Source organism: Aristolochia californica, unplaced genomic scaffold (assembly GCF_029961685.1).
Source record: "Aristolochia californica isolate CCGP_79_NKW_82.1479 unplaced genomic scaffold, dmAriCali1.0.hap1 SCAF_12, whole genome shotgun sequence".
Taxonomy (NCBI): Eukaryota; Viridiplantae; Streptophyta; class Magnoliopsida; order Piperales; family Aristolochiaceae; genus Aristolochia; species Aristolochia californica.
The window spans coordinates 25,656,427-25,681,432 of record NW_027181793.1 but is presented as its reverse complement, the minus strand read 5'-3'; the positions used below and the strand labels follow the sequence as shown (position 1 = coordinate 25,681,432).

General features: G+C 36.9%; 2 protein-coding genes across 3 annotated transcripts; both read left to right on the top strand.

The window, feature by feature from the left end:
* Positions 1-960: 960 nt before the first annotated feature.
* LOC137945395 (serine/threonine-protein phosphatase 2A 65 kDa regulatory subunit A beta isoform) lies at positions 961-9,534 on the top strand. Of its 2 annotated transcripts, XM_068791269.1 has the most exons (15): positions 961-1,095; positions 1,352-1,405; positions 1,500-1,568; positions 2,523-2,938; positions 4,596-4,842; positions 5,859-5,971; positions 6,208-6,287; positions 6,559-6,700; positions 6,790-6,870; positions 7,042-7,146; positions 7,412-7,594; positions 7,930-8,022; positions 8,316-8,455; positions 8,540-8,606; positions 8,693-9,534. In XM_068791269.1, exons 4-15 carry the CDS (start codon positions 2,546-2,548, stop codon positions 8,810-8,812), a joined length of 1,764 nt encoding a protein of 587 aa, XP_068647370.1. In that variant the 5' UTR covers positions 961-1,095; positions 1,352-1,405; positions 1,500-1,568; positions 2,523-2,545; the 3' UTR covers positions 8,813-9,534. The 2 variants fall into 2 exon arrangements, with proteins under 2 accessions (XP_068647370.1, XP_068647369.1); XM_068791268.1 differs by lacking the exon at positions 1,352-1,405.
* Positions 9,535-11,032: 1,498 nt separating this feature from the next.
* On the top strand, positions 11,033-24,552 carry LOC137946019 (ubiquitin carboxyl-terminal hydrolase 19-like). Its single transcript, XM_068792167.1, has 11 exons — positions 11,033-11,519; positions 14,429-14,618; positions 14,701-14,789; positions 14,958-15,043; positions 15,139-15,301; positions 15,405-15,528; positions 17,503-17,660; positions 19,466-19,550; positions 19,638-19,850; positions 21,153-21,214; positions 22,509-24,552. Exons 1-11 carry the CDS (start codon positions 11,245-11,247, stop codon positions 23,962-23,964), a joined length of 2,901 nt encoding a protein of 966 aa, XP_068648268.1. The 5' UTR covers positions 11,033-11,244; the 3' UTR covers positions 23,965-24,552.
* Positions 24,553-25,006: the final 454 nt, after the last annotated feature.

Below are 25,006 nucleotides of genomic sequence, written 5' to 3'. Positions count from 1 at the left end.
ATCCCTTTTTTGTTCCGATGGAGTTCAGCCTCTAGACTTGAAAAAATCTAATTGACCAGTGGCTTGATCTAGTTAACTAAGGTTAAGTTGGTCACTATGCCATGGTTGCAGCTTCTCGGTGATGGCCTTAACATGCCTCTTATACTTCCCAATCATTGTTATCCAGTCATTGTGTCCCACATGCATGTGTAGTCATAGTTCCACATGTTGGGATGTCAACCAAGAAACCCAAGTCGTCGACATTGGATGCAATTATAAGAGGACCCTGGGTCAAACGGATCCAACCACCCCCTACAGGTAACAACAACAACAAAAAACATAAAATAAAAGTGCAAAGACAACCCACCGCCTATTTGGATAGCATTTAAGGGAGGGTTTGTGCCCCCTCCTTCTATATCCAGAGGTCAAAGAGAGACTTCTTTCGGTTATTTTTTATTTTATTTTAAAATATGTTTGAGATGATCATCTATGGCTTAGGGTTCCATTGAACCAATCGCCTCAGAGCAAGAACTGGCTTAGATTTAACAAAATTGGATTTTTCCTATATGTTTTAATGTACTGTAAATATAGAAATTTATGATATCATCAACTGTTCAACCGTATCACTCACCCATCCTGGTCTCGTTTAATTACATTGCTTACATGTGTGCAATTCCTCTCAGGTCCATAATTGCGTGAATTTCTTAGTGGGCTTCAGCAAGCTGGACCATGAACACAAGCTACCGGTTGCCATCCAGGAGTTGTTGGGTCCTTGTTAATGTATACACGTAGTAACCATGGGCACATGTGCATATGGGCACCTCATACGGCTCATGGATCACAGTTGCGCGACACAAAATTCGCCAAGGACAACTTCACTCACGGTCTTTGATTAAAGATAGGGGTATAAACGTCAAATTAAAGCAAAGCCCGAAGGCTTTAAGGTGAGAGAAAGAAGAAATGTTTCGGAAAGGAGTTTTATGTTTTATAAAACAGACGCGCTGGCCTTCGTTTCTGTCGCGATCGCTTCTCCCGGCATTCTCAAGTTGAGAAACAGAGAAAGAGAGAGACTTCCTGTGGACTTAGGGCTTTGCTACAACCATCGTCCTTATTGATGTACGTATTGCTACCCCATTCCTCTTGCTGCTCGCGTTCAAAGCCCTAAATCCTCGCTACTTTTTTTTTTTTTATCTTCATTTTGGTTCGAGTTGCTGGAATTTTCTGCATGTCTGATTCCGCATTTGGTTTTTCTACGGTGCTGCATCGGTTTTCTTCTGGCTTTTTTGTTTTTATTTATTTTTGTCTTTTCCTGAATGCGAGGGATCTTGTCCGATTTGGCCATTAAAGATCTCTCAAAATGATCTTTCGGCAGCTCTCGAGGGCTGCGGGGAACCTTGGTTTGATTTCTGGTTCTCCGTGATTTCTGGTTTGATTTTTCAACTTGTTTTCTTTATTTGATCCGAATTCCTATTCTGGATTCTGGAGTTCTTGTGTTAATGAAATGTGGAAATTGTTTGTAGTGATGCTTCTGATTAATTGGTGAAGAGCTGCGGTTGGATCCGAAGAAAAGTGCGTCTGTCAATTATCAGGTTCAAGTTTCAATCTTATGTTTCAATATAGTATGGCTTCTTGCTCTATAGATCCATGAATCTCCTTGTTGTTCCCACTTGGTTTGCTACATTTTGGGACATGTAAGTCGTGGTTGCTGCCAACTTTTAGGCTTCTTGCGTCTCTTTTATCTGCGTTTGGTTAATTGATGTTTAAAATTTGCTTTATATGTTTGCATGATGCTGCTAGGAAATTCCAATCTACCTGGAATCATACGTCAGATTAAATTTATCATTATACGTTTGCATGATGCTGCTAAGACATTCCATTCTACCTGGACTCATACGTCAGATTAACTTTATCATTATACGTTTCAAAAACTGTTACTACAGTTTTTTTATTTTTTTCAATTTTTCATTTTTATTCACCTGTTTTAAGCTGGCTTTACACCGGCAATTAATTTACCTTGTATTCCAAGACATGGATACTGGTTTCATTTAAAAACGATAATGTGCTTCCAACTTGACATCTCGAGTTGAGATTTTTTTTTCTTTTTTTTCTTGAAGAATAAAAAATCTTTAGTTGAGATGTTGTGCATAAGTGGTGTGTAATCATCAATTTAGATTTCCTTCAAGTGATTGTATTTTCAAATATATACAAGCATCCGTATTGTAAATTACTCTTTCCTGTGAAGCTACAGTCAGTTCTATTTGTACATTACTTCACTGTCCTTGTTATTTGAGGAGATCATGATGTACAAAGTAGATTGTTGCCATGATGGTTTATGGTTGCGTGTGGTCTATTTGTTTCCTGCGTAATGTTTCATTGCTGATGAGCTCTGATATTAATAATTTGAAGCTGTTCAAGAACATATTAATAATTTGAAAAAACGAAAAAAAACCATTCGAAACCTTAATCATAGCCATTTAAAGAGTTTTGGAAATGCATGAGGTTTCTCTTGGTTCTGTTTATTCACTTCCTTTCTGTGTTTGCAGTTGCCAAGGACTTGGGAGATAAAATGGCTATGATTGATGAACCACTGTATCCGATCGCCATTTTGATAGATGAACTGAAAAATGAAGACATCCAGCTACGGTTGAACTCCATACGCAGGCTATCAACAATCGCACGGGCCCTTGGAGAGGAGAGAACCAGGAAAGAATTGATTCCTTTTCTTAGTGAAAACAATGATGACGATGACGAGGTGCTTCTTGCCATGGCAGAAGAATTAGGAGTATTTATTCCATATGTTGGTGGTGTGGACTATGCTCATGTACTGCTCCCCCCTCTGGAAACACTTTGCACTGTGGAGGAAACTTGTGTGAGGGACAAAGCTGTTGAATCATTATGCCGCATTGGGGCCCAAATGAAGGAAAGTGATTTAGTGGACTGGTTCATCCCTCTTGTCAAGGCAAGTCTATGTTCCCTTTTTCCTTGTTTTGTTAACTACAATATGGATTGTATTGAACTGGGTTAATGCATATGTATTAATAAAGGTGTTGAAATAGAATTAGAGTGATGGTTTTAAATTATTTTTCTTAATTATAAATTTGGGCTTTCTCTTTGTGCAGAGCAGCATTGGTTTGTATTGGTCAAACCTTTCTTCAAGTTTTATTTTTATTTTTTGAATGTTAAACCTACTTAGTGGCGCTTGAATCCAAGACCTCACACTAGAATTCCTCCCATGTAACCATTGTGTTAAAGGCACAACCACATTGAACTGATAAGTATGTCTATTTCTTTACTTCCATGTCCTTGTTAGTGTCATTTGACAACTGGAACCCAGGCCATGACTCTGTTAGTTGAGCTTTTTTAAACTCTGTGACCTTTCATTTAGCTATTCAAGTGACCTTTATATGACTAATTTAGACTAGCTTTTCTAATTTGAGGTGTTGTTGGCTAGCAAACAAGTTTTGAGCATTTTTAAACACTGACTTTTCACTAAGATATTGAAGTGACCTGTATGTAACTAATTTAGACTAGATTACAGATTTCTGTTAATCAATTAACTTCTTCATGAAGTGAAAAATTTGGTCTGTTCAAGTGTTAGTTGAAATGGACTAAAAGTTCTGTGGTCTTTTTGACACTGACTATACTGTCTTTCATTCATTTCATACCTGGTGAAGTCATGGAGTTCTGTTTTTACTGTGTAATTGTTTTTTGGATAGGTAAAAAGAAGTATCTGGTTAGTGGTCTGTCATCTAAATGATGTGACTAACCTCTATGTAACTAGGCTTTTGATGGTAGTGATGAATTGCTCTTGATAAATTAATATATTCATTGTTCTTTCGAGTGTTCGTTGAGATTGACTAAATACTCAATAGCTGAACTGCAAGATGCTGACCAACCTGTATCAATTTTCAACTTAAGACCTATTGAAGCCATGGGATTTTTATATTGTACTGCTGCAGTTATTAATAACATTATTTTTATTACTTCTGGAAATAAGTTCTACATGAGAATATAAACTAAACTTTGTAAATTGTGTAATGACAATCAGATGTACAACATTGTGAGGTCTCAAGTGAAGCTTTGGGAACAAATTTTTTTTCAAAAATAAAATAAAATTTATAGTTCCTCTTGTCTTGCTTTTAACTTGTCAATTCTAAAGGGAAACCTCACATAATGCTAACATAGGCATGAAAAAAAGGCAAAAGGAATGCTAAAGGCTGGAGAAGTTTATATGAAATTAGGTATTTTCCCTAAAAAGTTTTGGGTATCAGGAATCTTGAACTGTCCCTTCAGTCACAGTTGTATTGTCTATCAGGGTTTACACTGATTTATATCTATTGAAGTAGATAATTCAGATTCAATTTTAGCTCATCGATGTTGATTGTCTCTATATTAAAAGAAATTCTTGTGAGATGATCATATGTACATTGGGTAAATCTCTCTTAAATGTCAAGGTAATTGCAAGGTTGTCACTATAAGAGGAATTTTAGATTTGTTCTCATTGCATGGTATTGAGGCTGTGTTCCTCTTTAGTCTTGGGATCTCATTTTTTGCCATATGGTGCGAGTTCTCTGCCTCTTGTATTTTCCTCTTATATATTTGTTGTGCTGCTCCAGAGACTTGCTGCTGGTGAGTGGTTTACTGCTCGAGTTTCATCATGTGGGCTGTTTCATATTGCATACCCTAGTGCACCAGAGCTGCTGAAAGCAGAATTGAGGTCTATATATAGCCAGTTATGCCAAGATGATATGCCTATGGTGAGAAGATCTGCTGCATCAAACCTGGGGAAATTTGCCGCTACTGTTGAACCTGCCCACCTGAAGACTGATATCATGACAATATTTGAGGATTTGACTCAGGATGGTATGTAATATCTTTACTGTTTTGCTTGTTTCTACTCATTGTTCTTGCTCAGTTTCAACGAGTGTGGTCAAATTTCCATGAGGCCACTGCTGGTATAATTTACTTCCTTTGCTATAGTTTTCCATGTCAAATTGCTCATTGTATTCCTTATTCAAGTGGAGGAAATGACTTGATGATCACTTTTTTTTTTCGGGGGGATCTAGCTAAATGCATTTATTTGGTTATGTGGTTCATTGAGGAAGAAGTTAGTCCTGTGCGGGGCTAAGGTGATTTTTCATTTGTTTATATATGTATGCATCCAATTTTTGGGGAATTCTATGTCTGCATATATGTATGCACAAATCCAATTAACATGTAATATGTACTTTCAAGGACCAAAAAAGTGCAAAACTGTCTCTGGATTGAAGTCTAAAAGATTTCGATGTTGATAAGCTTAGGTGAGCTAGTCCTAGGGATACTTGAAGTCATCAGTGAGCTTAGTCCTAGGGATACTTTGAAGTCATCAAGAAGAGGTGGTTTGGAGAATTTTAGCAATATGGATGGAAAGCCACTTGTAGTAGATGACTCTCTGCTGATACCAAGCGTGCCTTAAAATGTTGAGAATTCCTTCCTTCGTATATGACAATTTAGTCTAAGGCATAGCAGCTAGACTTGAAGTTGAGGATTCATGGATTATGTGTCACACTTTGTTTTGTGAACAGTAACTTATAAGGTTTCTTATTTGTTGATTTCATTAGGTACCTTATGTTATTGATTAATAATTCCCTCAATTGGAAAAAAAAACAGTCATCAAGATGTCATGATTATGCATGTATCTAAAGTACTTCTACTGACGTTTATCCTGTTAGCATGATAACAGCTTATTTGTGCCCAATCTGTATTAGTACTCTTGGTAATCTATCTGCATGTTGTAAAAGTTGTGAAAGTTAGATTTTCTCTTTACTATCTTCTTATTTCTGTTCTCTTGGGTGTGAGAATTATTAAGATATGGCTCTGATCTTGCTGGCATTTTGCAGATCAAGATTCAGTCAGGTTGTTGGCTGTTGAGGGTTGTGCTGCACTGGGGAAGTTGCTGGAACCTCAGGATTGTGTAGCTCATATCCTTCCCGTCATTGTTAACTTCTCACAGGTAGTGTCAGCTATGATGTTCTCTACCTTTTTCTGTCTTCCCCAGTTTTTGATTATCAATCTTTGCACAAATGGTAGCTTAGACCCAGTAATACAGATTGTCAAAGAAGACGTGAAATTACTTTCTCATATCCTACCCACAGTATGCATGTAATAAGAACTGTAGAGTGTAGCAGATGTGAACCATCATTAATTGACCAATGTTTTAATTTTTTTAGTTGTTTGTTTTGATTTTAGGATAAATCTTGGCGTGTTCGGTACATGGTTGCGAATCAACTGTATGAGCTTTGTGAAGCAGTTGGCCCTGAGCCAACCAGGTAATTCTACTGATGTTTTATTAGTGCAACGTATACCTGAAGATCTATGTCCACAGAATCATGTACCACAGAATGATGTAATTATGTCTACAAGAACTTTTCTTCTTTGTGATCTACTTCTATACAGTTGCCTAGAGTTTGAAGCTATATTTTTTTCCATGTGTTTATCTTCTTTAATGGATTTCAGATGTTCGAATGCTTAGGGAAAGCTGAGTTTACAAAACTTAACTGCAATTGATATATATTCTTTCTTAAAATTGGGTTGCAATAGGACGGACTTGGTGCCGGCATATGTGCGTCTTCTTCGAGACAATGAAGCAGAAGTACGAATAGCAGCTGCTGGAAAAGTAACCAAATTTTGCAGGATTCTTAACCCTCAACTTGCAATTCAGCATATTCTTCCTTGTGTGAAGGTACAATATATAGTAGAACTTTTCTCCTGTATAATTCAATTGTTATTTCTCTTTAACCCTTGCATTGAATACTACATTGATTTCTGCAGGAGCTGTCGTCGGATTCTTCTCAACATGTCCGCTCTGCTTTGGCTTCGGTAATAATGGGAATGGCTCCAGTTCTTGGAAAGGTAAGGATTGAGTAGCTGCTAATCAGTTAATTTGCTGCGTATTGTTTAATATTTTCTATATGAGTTGTTCTACGTCTAATTGATACAGATTCTTATTTATAATTTCTGAAGAATCCTTTACTTTATTCTGTCTATGGCTTGCTAAATTTTAGCCTGTGGTGTTATGTGCAGGATGCAACAATTGAGCAACTTCTCCCAATCTTTCTTTCTCTTCTGAAAGATGAGTTCCCTGATGTCAGGCTCAATATAATTAGCAAGCTTGATCAAGTGAACCAGGTATCTGAAAACTTCATAGTCACATTATGCATACTATTTTGTGATACGTTATTTGATCTGGGTTCTTTTCCTTTGATCTGCTGCCCTTTAATTGCAAGTTCTTCATTCATCCAAGTGCCCAAACCTGTATTTCTGTAGTTTTGATTTTTGTTAGTTGCTGATAATCAATAAGCTGTTGTTATTATGGAAGTGGTAAAACCATTAGTTTGGTATAAATATGCTCTATATAAGTGCGCGCTGGATTGATATTTGACATTTTCTGCAGGTAATTGGAATTGATCTATTGTCTCAGTCACTATTGCCAGCCATTGTTGAGCTTGCAGAAGACAGACATTGGAGGGTCCGGCTGGCAATCATTGAGTACATTCCTTTATTAGCTAGTCAGCTGGGTGTGGGTTTCTTTGATGATAAGCTTGGTGCTCTTTGCATGCAATGGTTGGAAGATAAGGTATCTGTATTCTTTCTATAGCAATGTCTATTTTCTAGTTTACTTTTTTGTGGCCTCACTCAGGCTATTGACTTCTTCAAAGTTATTCTATATTGAGGAGGTAACTATGTGGTAATTCTGGTTTCAGTTTCTCTGTTTTTGCTGTAATTGTTGCTATTATGCTTGTCATACTGTTTTTTGTTTAGAAGAAAGATAGCACTCCCAAGTCTCATTTGTCTATGCTTCTTAACTTAAAAATGCTGGGAAAGTTGATCTATTTTTTCTGTTCTGTATAATTGTCCTATTTTTGCACTAATGGAGGGATCTCTGTTTGACAATTTGATCTGATGTTTCAGGTTTACTCTATTCGTGATGCAGCTGCTAATAACCTGAAGCGGCTTGCTGAGGAATTTGGTCCTGAATGGGCAATGCAGCATATAATTCCACAGGTTTGTTTGTTGCTTTCCTAGTTATTGTGCTAGCTTTGGATGACTTGTCTCTTTTCTTGACTCCATACTGCATTATACCAGTAAGGATGTGTCACCAGCTTCATTTGACTGGAACCTCTTCTGGACTGTCCTCAAGAATGATAACCATGTTTTGGGGCTGTGTCCTGTTTGTGATTTTTTTTCTTCGTGTCTGTCAGTCCAATGATCATGTTATTTATGTTTATCTTTTTGCTTTTTGAGGAGAATCCTAATCTGGGTACCTTTTTACTGCTAATGTTGTATGTTCTCAAAAGGTGTTGGACATGATCAGCAACCCACATTATCTTTACCGGATGACTATTCTTCATGCAATATCTCTGCTTGCTCCAGTCATGGGTTCTGAGATCACATGCCAGAAATTGTTGCCCGTGGTAATTAATGCTTCGAAAGACAGGTACCCAATCTGAAATCACAGTAATTACCTTTATTTGCCATTGCTGTCTTTTACAAGGTCTTACTTGAGGCTGCACTCCTTCAGGGTACCTAATATTAAATTCAACGTAGCAAAGGTGTTGCAATCCCTCATTCCTATAGTTGACCACTCAGTAAGTTTCACCACACTTTTGTGTCTGGTTGTTGACAATAACAAACGTTAATAACAAACTGCTTTGGTATTGCTTCTGTTATGTAGGTGGTGGAACAGCAGATCCGTCCATGTTTAGTTGAGCTGAGTGAGGACCCGGATGTAGACGTGAGGTTCTTCGCAGGCGAGGCCCTTCAGTCCAGTGATCAACTTATGATGTCTAGCTAGAGAAAGGTTTACATCATTTTTGTTTTATGAGAGCTCTGTATCAATGTCTATGAAACTAGTGTTCTATTAGTACTTGTGCAGCAGACTGATGATGCCCTAGCTTATCACATTATTTCTTTTCTCACCCCACCCCCCTACTTTATCCTCAGTGTGGCTGCATTTGCTGTTCATGCTTACTTTTAAAGTCTACTTTCCCATCAGCAGATGTATGAACTTCACATTCTGTTGTACACCAGCTGATACAAGGCCGGTTTGGTCTGTAGATAGTGTTGAGCAGGTTCTTCCAGTGACCCTATAGTCTGTAATTGTCAAGAAAGTGTAAGTGATAAAGGTTGCAAATATTCTTATTTTCTGCGACCTTTAAGCACTATTTCTTCCTAAAGTCGATTCTTAGTGTCGAGTGTAAGGACCACTTCTCAATCCGCTGCCCTTTTACGGCCTGCCAGTAATTGTCACCTGCTGTTGGAAGTTGCTCCCAGAATCTTGAATGTCATCTTTCATTTGAGAAAATAGAAATTATCTAATCCTCGAGATGAATTCTTTTTTTATGCTAGTCTTCAGGGGGAATTCTGTTTGATGTATGTCTGTCACTGCGGTTGGTTGACTATTTAATGGTACTGTATGTTGCATGTGGCGGAAGAGATGTATATGTTAGAACTTGACTCAAGATTTGTGGTATACGAATTTGTAGGTCAATGAGAAGCTGAACTTATTTCTTGTCATTGACGTACGTTCTATGAAATCCTTAATTCTAAAATGTACGCAAAATTTTGAATTCCTTTCTTCGCGAGCAAAAAAGTTGAAGAATTCGATGTACATTAATGCATGTGCTTGGCTCGTTTTCTGTTTTGATGATATGTTTCTGTATTGTTAGCCAGATTGGACACTAGAACATTCAGTTTCTTAGGCCTTTCTTAATTGCGTTTTCTGTAGCCCTGGCACTCTCTTATCGTTTTCTGTCATTGTATTTTAACTTTGGTTTGTGTGGGTTGCATTGCTCTTTTATGTGCCGTACTGAATTCATTTGTGTATGTGCTCGGTGATGAGGTGAGCGGATCCAGTACGAGGCTGCTCTGACCCTCTTGTTCGTCATTTGAACATCAGGACATGGATTTTACCTTTCATTCTCGTGAATGTTTCCTTTTGGATATCTTCTTTTCAAAGAATAAGCAGATATTGTCCGACCGAGAGAAACATGATTCAATTAAAATCCAAATTTTAAGAAAAAGCCAATTGTTAAATCCCACCAATTCACATTGTTATGTAAAATACAATAACGTAAATTATTATAGTGAACATTTAATTAAACTTAAGCACTTAGTTAATAAAGTCTTGTACTTCATGAAGTCTCTGGATTTTGCCTAATATGATATGGTGACTCTCATATCTGATCTATTAATCCAAACTAAGTTTAAAATTTTCCGTTACACAGTTTGGGGTCTATTGCCAAGCCTAAACCAAATACTGTTGGTACACTTGAAATTCCAACGATTGTTATTCGGTTCTCGATTTCTTGGACGCCCTTCGATGAATTAAGACTTATGATTGGACGCCCTTCTTTGATCTTCCCATGTTCTCGTCTCCCTTGTCTTAAGAAATGTAAGAAACCGTTCTCTAGCCAAGCATCATAAGTCGATCAGCCGAATGCCCTGGCCAGCAAAGAACGTCACATCTCTGGGGTACTCGCTCATCTGAATTAAGCATCGGAAGTTCAGCTTCTCCACCGCCGGGTAGCCAACTTGCGAATGCAACTCTTCTGCTGCATTGAACTCACTATTAAGTACCCTGCGTTTAATTTATTAATTGCAACGGAAAATATTCTTGACATGTAATCTCAGAACCCTTGAATTGAGTAAGACTATCTTTTTTATCTTGTCCAAGACCGTAGCAAGCTTTTTACAGGCCGGAATAGATTCAGTGAAGAGCGTGGGCCCTATAGCCGGACCTCCTTGTTCGTCACGGGAGGGGAAGCTAGAGGCTCATTATGCTTTTTTAATCCATCAATTTCAGTACTTTCCGGATGCCACTAGCCCCTTCTGGAGAGGGTGATTACGATCGAAACTTCATATCGCACAACGCTGACAGTTGTTTACCAATCGGGGTAAGTGGGCCCGGCTAACTAAATGGAAAGTGGGCTTAGACCGGTATCACCCTACACCTTTTAGCGACACAGGTTTCTTCGTGATTGTCAAGAGTCACGCAAGACTTGAGAGACGGACGGAGGCGAACGCACGCAGGAAAGAACACTGGAGTGCGTAGTAAGCACCCCTGCCTTCCCGGGAGTCCGGAAGTGAATCGACAAATATAGGGAGGCGGCGAGAAGCAATCGAGAAAGGAGAGAGGAGTCGGGTTATATGGTATGCGGGTCCGAGTATCTGTAACCTCGCCGGGAAATCGATGAAAACCGCTACGGGCTCTGATCGGAAGCGTAGATGCATGTCTCGGGTTTCCCCTTCGATCTCTCAGTGCTCTTGCAATTCGTTGCCACAGCTGTGCTCCTCCTCCTAGGATTGGTTCATCTTGTCAAGTCCACGGCCTCCAGGTATTTTGTTGTCGACGCCAAGTTCGACGGGGACTCCGCGGAGGACTGCCGCCGGAGTCAGATGATGTCCGGTGGGTCCACAGTCACCGTGGCGGGCATATCTTGTATTGTCTGTGGGGAGTCGGGACGCAAGCAATGTTCTGGCTGCAAGGCTGTTCGCTACTGGTACGCTTTTTGTCTGCCTGGAGGGGTTTAATATCCTTTAAATCTTTTCATTTAGTGGAAAAATTTGGTCGATTAATCGTTTCTTTGGTGCCAAGATACTGTCTTGGGTTGCATTTCATTTTACTGAATCACAAACTTCGTCTCCTAACTTTCTAATCTCAATAATTGTATTGAAATTTCGGTAGTTTTGCACTTCAAAAAGAAAAAATTCTGTAGTCGTGGAGCGATTATGGAATGCTGTGTAAGGGCATATAATTGCGTACTTATTTTGGTTAATCATTGGGTAGCACTGTTGTGAAAATGATAAAAGAGCACGGAAGTTTCAAAGTATGGAAAACATACAACGGGCATGAAACTGCAACAGCAAGGATATAAGACCTCAGAAAAACGATGTTCACAAAAAAGGGATAAAAGATAAAGTGAAAAAAGAGAAAAGCGAACGTCAATAATTATTTCTGTGGACAAAAAAGTTCCCAGTTACTTTGGCTGCTGATCCGTAAAGCTACCCAGTTTACTCCATTCAATGAGGGAAACTTTTTGCAGTCTGTAGTGTGATCTTGGTTTTGGGCTGTATCTGTTGGATGGATTTGTACTTTTAGTATCTGGTGATCTTATAATGAATACTGCTTGTATTAGTGGTCTGTCTGAGTGCAATATTTAACTAGTTAACTTCAGAAGTTTATGTAAGCCTGGGATGCTCTTCATGATTGTTTATCTGCTTGAATGTGCAAACAATTGATGTAAATAGCTACAGTTGTCCATTAAATGTATTTGATTTGAGCTTTTGATCATCGCTGCTTTCATTTATGTAATACAAATCAGGAGATCATACGGTTGGAGCCCCAAAGATTTAATTAGTATTAGCAAAAGTAATTTAGTTATTTTTAAAGTGGATTTGTAATGTTTTTAAAATTTTTATACTGATGATAACAAAGATTAAATTAAGAAGAGGTTCCTGAGAGGAATATGAGTAGTACAACTTAGAGAAAAAATCAACAATTGCAAATGTAAAAGAGATAAAAATAATAATACAAAAATAATTAAATGGAAGCATTGCCCAACAACATTGTATTGGCTGGTAGTTCACTATTAGCCACGAGATCGACTGACCAATTCACATGTTTTGGAATTTGGGTTCAAGAGATAGTTGAAAGTTTTAAAAATATCCTTTGTCTTGGCTAAATAAATTGTAGACAGCATTCGGAGGGGAATCCCTTGAACCCTGCCTGGATCACACTCAACCATGAGAGGTTTAGAGAGAGCGAGAAGGCCCTAAGACCCTGTAGAAGGACCATATCCTTCCATGGAATTGCATAAAGAGTAGAGAACACTGGACAGATGCCACAATTGGATGATATTGAATGTTTATAACATATACCCAAATTTCTCTGGTAGTGGAGTTGGGAGATTATTGAAGTCCAGGAATTCACTGGCCTAGAGTAAGTTACCAGTTGTACCCTCTTCAATGATCATATAATTTGTATGAAATAATACGCTCAAATGGAGAGCTAATAATGGCACTAGAGGGGCAGGGAAGGAGGGTGGAAAGCAAAATTTGAAGAGCAAACTTAAGAACCAAAGTGCCCAAAATGTGGCTGGTGAAGGTGCAATGGAGGAGGATGTGAACAACTGCTTCCTCAACACCAAAAATCTTACAAGTTGAATCTTGAGTACACATTCCTTCCCTACACAACTGAAAGGTAGTAAGGATCTTGCCTTTTGTTTAGTAAACCGAATGAATGGAGTAACTTTAGTCAGCACAACATGACCTAATAGATAGATGCAACAAGTTCCAGAGAAGGATCAAAGTCACAAAAGTAAGCATGCTTTATGGCGAGTAAGTGTAACCCCAAAAGATCTCTCTTCTAGATCATAAGGTCATTGCCTGTGGTCCGGATGTATTTTTTAATCTATGAGGGTGACACACCGGCTTGCTTATTTTGCTCTTCGGATAAGATGCATCTCAAATTTAGATCCCAAGATTGAATGCCACTAGAGGTTGAGAATGAGGCATCAAATGAAAAAGAAAATGTATCATACATGATAAAATTTTGTGGCTGAATGAAGAACATGTAGCAGAAGTGGTAAAGGTAAAATTTTTGCAAATTTTTGTGGCTTTTGGACCATATAGCAAAAGTGGAGGGAAGTACTGGGCATTAGAGAAGCATCATCTGTAGAAGATGAATGGGGCAGGACTGATAATTTTGAGATGAAGAAAAACTAGAAAAAAAGAAAAAAAAAGTTTGTTAATGAACAGGTAGGAGTAGTACAGATGGAAACGAAAATGGGGGGAGTGTTGTTTGAGTGAGATGGATTGCACATGTACGAGAAAGATTCAGTAGTGTACAATTATAAGGTTCAATGGAATTGAAGCTTAAGAAGGTGGCTTGGGCCTTTGTCTCAATGTTTTCATGAGGGGTTTCAAGTGTGTTGAGTTCATGTCTTACCACAGTGGGGGGTTGCATGTGTAATCAACATCAAAAACAAAAAAAAAAAAAAAAAAAAAAAAGGTGGAGAGCAAACACTTGAAGAAGACCAATCAAGCATTGAAGTAGCAAATAATAACTTGAAAAGGAGGTAGGATATATCTATCTGGGCATTTGAAGATAGCTTATAACTTGAAAAATAAGAAGGTTGATTTCTTATAAAAAACTATCCGGTAATTTACTTGGTGCTTGCTTAAACAAAGATTTTGGTTTCTGTTGTGAATGAAATGCTTCTAATTTTGTTATATTATACTGAATTCATGGGATTTGCTTTGATTAATTGTTTGCTAAACTTGCTCTTTCCAATCTACTTGTCTTCTCTGGTCTTCTGTATTTGTTTTAGTAGTTTTTGTTGTAAGTCCTGAAGGTATTTGTTATACATTAAATAAACAAGTAAGGTTAAGACTACCATCCTATTTTCAGTTCCACAACTTGCCAGTCACGGGACTGGAGAACAGGTCACAAAAACAAATGCAGGGACATGAAGTTTGTTGACCGTGTGGACTCAATTGCATTTTCCAAAAGGAGAGCTGGATCAGTGGATAACCCTAGTGGTCCACCTCCTTTCTTGATAGCTCGTGGAACTTGTAAAGAGCTGACACAGCCTCTCAAGGTATTTGACTTGATGAGGGATGACTCTACCTTGGTATCTGGGATTTCCTTGGTTTCTATTAATCTTTCATGATAAATTCCAGGTTCTATTCCCTTACGATGAATTTGTGAAGCTTTTTAACTGGGACAATCCAGGATTCCCACCTTGTGGGCTTCTCAACTGTGGAAACAGGTTTGTGTGCTAAAGAAAAAATGAAATATGACCTTGTTCATTATCTTATTACCCTAACTTCTGGGATATTAATTTGTGATACTTGGGTGCACTTCCTTTTAGTTGGTTACTAAAGTGATCTTGTTTTCTTTTTTATTTCTTATGCTTAAATTGCTGATGTCTGTACAGCTGCTTCGCCAATGTGGTTCTTCAATGTCTTGCATGCACAAAACCTCTTGTAGCATATCTTTTGGAGAAAGGCCACTCTAGAGAATGTATAAGATGATTATTAAATACTTCTTATTTTTTTTATTGGATCCATGGACATATCTAATTTTTATATCTGTATTTTTTTATCTTCATTTTTCAGGCAGCAGGAATGATTGGTGCTTTTTTTGTGAACTTCAACGTCATATCCACAGAGTGAGCCAGAGCTTGCATCCCTTTTCGCCACTCAATATTCTTTCTCGTTTGCCTAATATAGGAGGTAATCTTGGATGTGGAAAGCAGGAAGATGCTCACGAGTTCATGAGGTTTGTTTACCTGGCTTAATATTTTTAATCTCTGTGATGCTACTGAATTTTAAATATATTGATAAGCAATTTCCAGCTGAATTTGTCTTGTTGTACCCTTTAGGTTTGCAATTGAGACAATGCAGTCAATTTGCCTTGATGAATTTGGAGGAGAAAAGGCCCTAGAGCCTAGCACCCAAGAGACCACTTTAATTCAACATATTTTTGGTGGCTATCTCCAATCTGAGGTAAACTTAATTTTTTAAAATAGTGTCTCCATCCATCATTTCTCCAAGAGTCATTCTTGTTTTCCGATCATTGTAAACTGAAAGTTCTCAGGAAAACAAATAATGTGTATTATTGGGTCTTGAAGTCTATGGCCACTTAGAAATGCTATAAGTTGCCACTTAGAAATGCTATGAGTTGCCAATGACAAGATTTTCCGAAGCTTATTTTGATTTCCCGAAACAAGAGATCGAAATCGATTGATCTCGATAACGTTTATTTACTCCCGATGCATAGATATACATAGGTTAAGTTATAAGATACAGAAATTACAATAATACCCTTTCATTATACAGAAATGACAATAATATACGATAACAACCAAGGTCTGTGGAAACATTTCACTTGTTTTTAAAAGAAAAAAAAGCTGCTGAATGCCGGAGAGAAGCTGTAAAAGGGTTATTTTTGGAATCTGCATGGGAAATGAGCCAGGTAGATTCGCATTGGGATTGAAGATGAAAGCAGAATGCAAACTGTTAATTTATATGAACGTTATCATTATAAGTGAGAATTTTATGATTTTTTAAACACTGGAAATGGTAATCTTTTTAAGTGAATGAATAAATAAAAGTTTCTAATTTCCGTTCAATATCTCTTGTAAATGGTGTACTCTCTTGTATGCAGAAGGTGTTGTGTTTTCTAATGTGAAACATAGGACATATCCTTTGTGTTTTTTTGTTCAGCTACTTTTAGCCTGATGTGGGTTCAGAATGTGACTCAAATGTCACTCTCTCGTATCTCATGTTTATTGAGCTAGTGTCATGTTCGAGATCTGGTACTGTGTGGCTGGCATATGCATGAGGAATATTGAACCTTGTATTATTTGAGAAAGCAATTGGCAGCGATGTCTTGCTCATTCTCGTGTTTATTGCATTGAAAAAGTTACATACCTGTTTTTCCTTGAGATCTAGCATGCATGCTTGAAGACACTAATGATGGATTTAGCACCTTGTTAGATGGATACTCGTTCCCAAAGTCTCCGTGGGCTAAGTTTATACTGTTGTTAGCAAGGAAGGGAGATATGACAATCGGATGTAGCCAGTGTCCTTAGATTTTCATAATTTTATGCTTCTTCTTCGTAGAATGTTATTAGAGTTTCTTATATTCTAGCATGCATGCTTGAAGACACCAAATCCACGATCTCTTACACCCCATGCACTTTTGGACCAAAATTCTTTATTTAATAAGACTGTCCTTTTATTCGTAGTTTTCTGTTTAGTAGTTTCTTTTTTACAGGTATTCCCGTTATATATTTTTGTCTTAAGGAATTTTTTATTTTAGATTTGCTGGTTCCATATATGTGTTTGAGTTGACATGCATTTGCTATTAAAGGTTTTTAAGTCGAATGTAAGTCAGTAGTTGTTCGGAAAGTAGGAATTTTAGTTAGTAGAAGCTTAAAAGCAAACCCCATATCATGTTTTGCCAATCTTCCTTTTTTTTAATGTTTTAGTTGATAAATTTCTTAGAATTTTTTTCTTTCTTCATTTCAGCGTATCTTGCATGGTTTTTAAAATCTTTCCACAGGTCATCTTAGAATCTACTGCAAACAGATATGTGATTAATTCCTAATATTTCTTATTGCAGTCTTAGTTTTATTTTTTCCTCTAATTCTTCCCACAACTGCACCACAATACCCTCTTGCTGTCACTACAGTTTTGCTGATCCGTTTGCTGGGGAAAAGATTTTGCATTCGTAAGCTTGTAGTATTCTTTTTCAATCATAGTAATTTATAGGTATGTTCATTTTTTTAGAAGGAAACATCATCAAGTAATGATCTTGTAATACATTAACATTAAGCAATAAGACTTGCTTTCTGGCTCAAGGTTATGCTTAAGTTCAAACTACTTTTGTTCCTTCCATTGTCTATGTTCTCTTTCTGTGTTCTTCTTGCTGGTTGTCTGTTACTAAGAGCAATCTTATAACATTTTTTTTTGTAGGTTTTATGCACAAAATGTGATAAAATTTCACATAGGTATGAGAATATGATGGATTTGACTGTTGAAATTCAAGGGGATGCTGCATCTCTACAAGATTGTCTTGAGCAATTCACTGTCAAGGAATGGCTAGATGGGGAAAATATGTATAAGTGCGATGGGTAAGTGGTAGTCCTTGGCGTTAATTGTCTGTGGTTTCTGTAAGATTATTATTTATTAGCATTGTTATATAATTTCTATTTCTTTAGTTCAACAAAATATTGTGCTATTATTCTATATGGTTTATATTTTTTTAAACCTTGATATCATGGTATTTTAAGACTTCATAACTGTTTCGCCACATCGATTAAACAGCTGATTTTCTTCATAATCATTTTATGTTTTATAACATTGTCATCACTGTTATTTTTTTTCTTTTTAATTGTCATTGAAAGGGAAGCACTATACAATTTACTTCTCTTATATCCAACCTCCTCCTCCTCCTCCTCTCTTATATACAATTTACACACACAAATGGAAAAAAAGAGTTACTTTATGGATAACTGCGGGCTGCTTTCTCTTACTTGCTCTATATTTGTCTCTCATATATATATATATATATATATATGCGCACATAAACATACATATTACATATAATTTTCTTTTATGTTAGTGAAATGTCTCTATAATATTTCGAGAAACTCCCATATACAGGTTTTTCCAGAAATTAATATTTCATATGGGTCCTAGGAAACAAAAATCATGGATTTATAGTAGTGTCTATATAAGAATCAGTTAACCGCCACCATGTTTAACAAGTGATTAGAATTTGCAAAACCAAAAGCTTTTGAAGGATTGAAAACTTGTGATCTGATGGTGCCCATTAGATCTTGATTTTGAAGCCTCCCAACACTCTTGATTTGGCAGTCTCTTATTTCTTCCTTTCCTTTTTAGACCCACATAATCATATAAGTAATGTTGAGGGATGAAATTGAACATGATGACCTTGCTGATATTCTTTCAACTGTCAGAAATGTTGCTTTTCAAGTTCAAATAGTAGAGCTTGAACTTTCAGTGGTTAGTTTGCATAGTTAAAGAGAAAACACAAACTATTCCAAGCATAACAAAAGATAAGAAAAATCAGGGTAACTTCCTCGGTAGCTTACTATATTAACTTTCAAAATTTAGTTACATATTAAAACTCAGCCTTGGACTTGCTAAAATAAGTTACATCACCATGATAAGAACTTTCCTTGAACTAGAAAAAATGAATTGCTTTGCATTGATAATTATCTGAGAATTACAAGAGAGGGAGGGATAATTCCAGCTCTCGGAGGGTTGGGTTTCTCTCCTGCTACCAAATTAAAGGGACAGGGGCAGGTTTCAGTTGTCCTCCTTCATGCTGATTAAGGGAGATGGCTCTCTTCAAATTACTATTATTTTTAAAAAAAAATTTACTCTTTTTTTTAGTGAAGCGGTTTTATTTCAACAAACAAATGTCTGATAATGTCATAATCAGTTCTACCAGTAATCAAACCTGGTTGGACCAAGTTCATCTGAACCCTGTAACCTTACTGGGTTGGTGACCAGGTCAGCTTTATTAACATTGTGCAAAGAAAATGAGTGCTACATTTTTTTTTTTTTTGGGAAAGGTGATAATCTTATTAAAATGCAAGAAGAAAGAGCACTCAAGGGGAATCCATGTTCACAATGACGTTGATCAATCTAATGGTGTCAACTAGTTTTTTCTGAGTATTTTAACCTGATACTGTGTTTTTTATGGCCTCTGAAACTTTAGAGAAATTGTAAATGCATGGTTTAACTTGTTTAGTAATACTGCCTTCCTGTCTCTCTTTTGTTTCTTTTTCCTCTTCTGAAATGAGACTGACTTGATTCCTGAGCAAATGAACATATGTCATTGTCATCATAAGATAATTGTTCTTTGCTTGGTTTTTAGATGGTGACAGAATTTTTATTCTATTTACAGTTGCAATGATTATGTTAAAGCATGGAAGCGGCTTATAGTTCACCAGGCTCCCAATATCCTCACTATAGCTCTTAAGAGATTTCAGGTTCTAATTAGATGTATGTTTTTGCTTATTAAAATTATTTTTTGAGTCACATGCACTAACAACCTGTTACCTGCTATGATTACACAGAGTGGAAGATTTGGGAAACTGAATAAGAGAGTGGCATTCCCCGAATTATTAGACCTTGGTCCATACATGAGTGAAGCAATGAAGGGTACTGATCTGTACAGGCTTTATGCTGTTGTGGTTCATGTCGACATGCTTAATGCCTCTTTCTTTGGCCATTACATATGCTATACCAAAGATTTCCGTGGGAATTGGTATAGGATTGATGATTGCAAGGTAATTGCTTACATCTTCTTGATTTCACATAAACTTGTTTGCAGCGTATAGCTTCAAATGGTTTACTGCTACATAGATAATATTATTAAGTATTTAATGAAGCTTCTCTCAAGTAGGATGTCAGATAAATTACGATAAAAAGAATTAGCTAGAATCTTCACACTTTCATAAGTTCATACAAAAAATCGTGATGTAAGTACAAAGCAAACCCTCTTTTCTTTCTTTTTCTCTTTATTCCAGTGGAACTATAACAAGTACCTTAACTTTCAGCTGATTCTGAGTACTATTTGTCTCTGATTTTGATGAATGGATTTGATCAGTTAAATCAAAATTTGAATGTTCTAAAATCTCAGATATGAGTTCAATGAATTTGGCTGGCGGGGAAGGTTCAGAGTATTGATTTCCATACATTTGGAAGCATATCATGCCTACTCGATGAAAAGGGGAAAGTAAAAATATAGCAATGCTAGAAATTTGTGGAAGTATGTTTTGGACTATGAATAACAGTGTAGCTTGATATAGCCTATAACGACTGTATGAACTTACAATGATCAGGAAATACATTCAAACTATGGAATTTTCTCATAGAAAAACTGAAAATATGTTCTTTTCTTAAAGTGTCGTTATAAGTTTTATAACTTCTAGTTTACCAAATAAAGCATTATAGTTCAAGATAACACACAAGTTGTGATTTATCTTTTTGGACAAATAGACTATGTGTTGGTAGCATAAAGTGTGGGAATCTATCAATGTCTGTATTTTTTTGTTATAAAAGTAATTCCAAAGATTTCCCTTTGAAGCATAATTCCAAAGATTATTAGAAGTATAATGTATATACTTAATCGAATTATTCAAGGTGGATTTACTACTAAAAAAAAAGTTAATGTGCTCAGACCCATTAGTAATGTTGCAAAATAGTTTTTAAAACTCTAATAGCAATTAAAACCAATAGAAAATGGTAAACATAACTACAAGTCCTTATGTAATGCTACTAAGTGGTTAGACTTTTGGAGTACAAGACTCCTCTTATGTTATGGGGAAGTCAAATGGTTTCTCTTTGCTTGATTTTGGAAATGGAAATATATCACCCAATATTAGCTAAAGTAAATGGAAATGTTTTTTTTTTTTAAGGAGAAGCAAAACTGTCATTGCTAGTGAATGCCAATTTTTGGTTAAAGATCTGATATACTCTTGGACAACCTTTCTATCCACAATCCTCTAAACACATCACCACAGATAGATGCTACTCAAGGAATTATGATGTTTTATACCATACCTTCTGAGGTCATTCTTTATATTTAGGTTATGAAGGTTGAACTAGAGGAAGTCCTCGCACAAGGAGCTTACATGCTACTTTATAGCAGGTATATTTCAATTTGTTGATTTCAGTGTTAAAGAAGTTTTAATTAATTTTGAAATACAAACTCCACTCAGATGAAAAAGAAAATTTTGGTTCATTATAATGTCTTACATCTAATTGGGTTTTTATTATCCTCTTTTGTCTCTCATTTTTCCTTTTCCTCTTTTTCTCTATCTGTGTATCCAAGTAGAAGTATTTGCATAGCCATAGGATTGGATTGCAGTGCTCAAGTTAATTTCATTTTAAGCATGATTAAGTGCTCAAAATGTGTCCAAAGTGGTGATCGGATGGTGCGTGCGCTCTTCCGCTCCGTGCCACCAATTGGACACCTTTTTTGAGATTATGGAAATTGTAGCCTTTTATGATTATATTTGGACTCATATCCCGAGATTTGCCAATTTTGTTGCCGATGTACTTGCTAAACGGGGAACTTCGCTTCAATCCCTTGTTGTTAGGGGTTTTCTCCCTTGAGGCTGTGTTTTGTTGTTCCCTCTTTTAATTCACTTTTCATAAAAAAAAAGTGCTCAAAATGTGGTACGTAAAAAAAAGCATCAGCATTTCAAACGAAAATCAACTTTTTGAATGTCCATTGGGGTGGAAAAAGTGATACTTAAGTTAATATTGGGATGCAAGAAAGACACCACCATACTTTCAATCATATTTAAATTCTATTCAAATAGGTTTATAGATAAATTTAAGCTAATAATGTAGATAAGAAATATCACTTTGGGAGCATAAAAACTTCTTGATTGTGCTTGGTGATCCCATATGTTTGGTTAACGATTTTGCTATGTGTGATCAACCTCACTTTTCACTTTACTTGAAACTCTCACTGTTATTGAATTCTGTGACACAGAAAAGAACTACGTCATTTTCTGTGTCCAGTCATAAAAGCATTAGCGCGTAGAATAACCAGGTCATTTGATTTTTCAAAATTTTCAGAGATAGACTATTACCTAATATGAGCCTTATCAACTTCCATCTTTTGATTGTCTCCTTTTCTGGAGTTGTGATATAAGCCAGATATATTGCAAACTTTCCTAATTAGTTTTTTTTGGCATCTCATAACTACTGTATTTTTATCATATATAAGTTGTACTAGTTTCATTTGCTTTAATTACTTCAAAAACAACTTGATCATTCCCTTTTTTGTTGAATTAAAAACAGATGTAATTATATACTTGTGAGTTTCTTAGCACATATTCATGTGTGACTCTTCCTCTTGTCTTATATAAAATTGAATTCCAATAAAATTGGTGGGCAGTTAAAACTGAAGCTCATACATCCTACATGTGCAGGGTATGTGTACGGCGGCCATGTCTGAAGCCTTTGGAACTTGAAGGCCAGGACAAAGAACAGAAATCACTGCAATGCGATCATGAAGCAGAGCACACCTTGATAAAATCAGTTGAGCCAGCTGGTATTTCCACTTCAGTAAATTTTGTTTCCGCTTTGAAATGTATTGCGTCAGAGGGTGGCAATCAGTGCAAGCAAACTGAATCCACAACCAGATCTGGTCCTGAACTGGAGGTAGAAGAACCAGTCTATATGGATTTGGATACTTCAAGCAGGGATGTGCCCATAAAAGAAGATCAACCAGATCAAGAAGCAGAGCAAAGGTCGATAAAATCAGTTGAGACAGCTGGTGTTCCCACTTCAGTAAATTCTGCTTTCGATTTGAAAAGTGTTGTGTCGGAGGGTGGCAATCACTGTGAGCAAACTGAATCCACAATTGGAGCTGGTCCTGAACTGGAGGTAGAAGAATCAGTCTATATGGATATGGATACTTCAAGCAAGGATGTCCCCATAAAAGAAGATCCCAATGGTGCTGCTCTTCTATCTCATGAATCAGCTTCTGGACAGTTAGAAGATGCTAAAGAAGATATTGGTAAGTTATGTTCTCACTTGGAAGATATGCCTTCTATAGAAGTTGCTCATACGAAGGTGATGGGTCCAAGAGAAGTGTCCTCAATTGGAGCTAATACAACAGAGTCTGAGGAGCCAAGCATCAATTCCAGTGTGGACCCTGAATGCCTAGAAGCAACTAGCTGTTGGAGCTATGGGGCTAGAAATTCCTCATTTGAAGAATTTTCAACTGGCAGCGGTTCGACCTGTGAAACTGCAGAGACAACTTCTAGTGGATCAGTTCTGAGTTTAAATTTGGTCCCAAACTTGCAAGATGAAGGGAATATTTGTTTTCGTCCGGATCATAAAGAGTGCAGCCTCAGGCAGGCAGATACAAGTGGTAATCCATCATTTGCACGACATGGATCAGAGGTGCTCATTTGTTCAAATTCTGGGGCAAAACTCAAGCCTCTATTTTCTCGTGGTTTTCTTGACCAGCCTGCAAGAAAGATGAAATTAGCAAAACTGAAGAAAGCTCAGAAAGAACCTGTAGACTTAGATGGTCCTTACAAGGTGAATGGGTTTTCTGGTAGTGTCTTCTCCAGTCAAAAGTGTATTGACTCTTCAGAAATTCTGAATAAGTATGATACAGAGAGGAAACAGAATGGGTGGGCTAACCCTGTTACGCCCAGTCAATTTGGATGTAAACCTTATACTGATGGTCTGGAATGCCAGTCATTAGGCAAGGATGGAGAGGATGATGTTTCAGTGATGCCTCCACTTTCTACTGGTTTACTTCATAACAATGTGTTGGCAAAACATCCCATTGAAAATTGGAGATCTGAAGGAAGGGAAGAACTAACTGAACCCTCTAGGATTGAAACTAAGTGTAACGGGTTTGGTGATTAAAAGGGTATTGATAGTTCTGTTGGTTTAGAGTGCAGTGGACTGTTAACTTCCCCTGCTCTCAGAGACATCTCATTGAGTGATACTACCCAATTCACTGTAGCAAATGGCAAAACATGAAACTTGGATGATGGCGGAAGTGGCAGTTAAAGGTTCAGAGTCTAACTAATTCAGATTCTATGAGGTTCACTTTGTTGCAAAAGATGCAGGAGGTTCATACTAGGTCTAGAGTGAAAGGCTCCCATCAGAAATGAACACACAGCAGATTCATACTGTGTAGAGTGGAACCAGATTGAAAAATGTGGTGGTTGGCTGATGCTAAGTTGATGGCCGAGGGCATTTTTTCCTGTTATTTTGACAATTTTTTTTTTTTTTTTTTTGCATGGTTCCACAGAAAGAATAGGAAAGATAAGTCTTCTGGGAGTCGTTATTTGCAGACTTCCAGAAATTACTGTGCCATGTTATTGCTGAACTGAGATCGCCAGAGTGGAAGTATATTGTGTTGTAACTAATTTTTGGCCAATCTCTCTTCTGTTGATTTATAATACAATAAAGATCTTATACAAGTGAGAGTCTTTCGTTCCTCTGTTATCGCAGCTATCTGTATTTGTTAGTGCGCTCTACATTACAAAGTTGATTGGAAAAGCTGATCCAATTGAGAAACGATTCTATTTTTGTCATTCTGAAGCATATCAAATATCCACATCATTGTTTTCTTCCGACCGTATGAAGAAAGAAAGAAAAAAAAAGTAAAAATAAACATAATTTTTCTATTTGATACAAACAAAATTGGAACAAATGGAATAAACTGAATTGGAAACAAAGAACTTATCGTAGTAAGGCTGTGTGTATGTTAGTAAGGTCAGAACAAAACATCGTTTAGAAGCAAGAGAAGAACCATATCTGGTGAAGGATTCTGTCCATCATCGTGTTACAATTATTAACGACTGGACTCGCTACAGTTATGTGTCTCTAGCAAATTGGTACTGCCTGATTCTGGATTTGGCCCAGGTTGAAGTTGGTTCTCAATCCTTATTGAGGTTAC

Bases quoted from the DNA above. Each gene is read 5' to 3' on its own strand.
- LOC137945395 (XM_068791268.1), top strand. From the start codon at position 2,546: ATGGCTATGATTGATGAACCACTGTATCCGATCGCCATTTTGATAGAT. The intron at 4,843-5,858 runs GTATGTAATATC...GGCATTTTGCAG, and splicing joins TGAGGATTTGACTCAGGATG to ATCAAGATTCAGTCAGGTTG. The intron at 6,701-6,789 runs GTACAATATATA...TGATTTCTGCAG, and splicing joins ATATTCTTCCTTGTGTGAAG to GAGCTGTCGTCGGATTCTTC.
- LOC137946019 (XM_068792167.1), top strand. From the start codon at position 11,245: ATGCATGTCTCGGGTTTCCCCTTCGATCTCTCAGTGCTCTTGCAATTC. The intron at 15,302-15,404 runs GTTTGTTTACCT...TGTACCCTTTAG, and splicing joins GATGCTCACGAGTTCATGAG to GTTTGCAATTGAGACAATGC. The intron at 19,551-19,637 runs GTTCTAATTAGA...ATGATTACACAG, and splicing joins TAGCTCTTAAGAGATTTCAG to AGTGGAAGATTTGGGAAACT.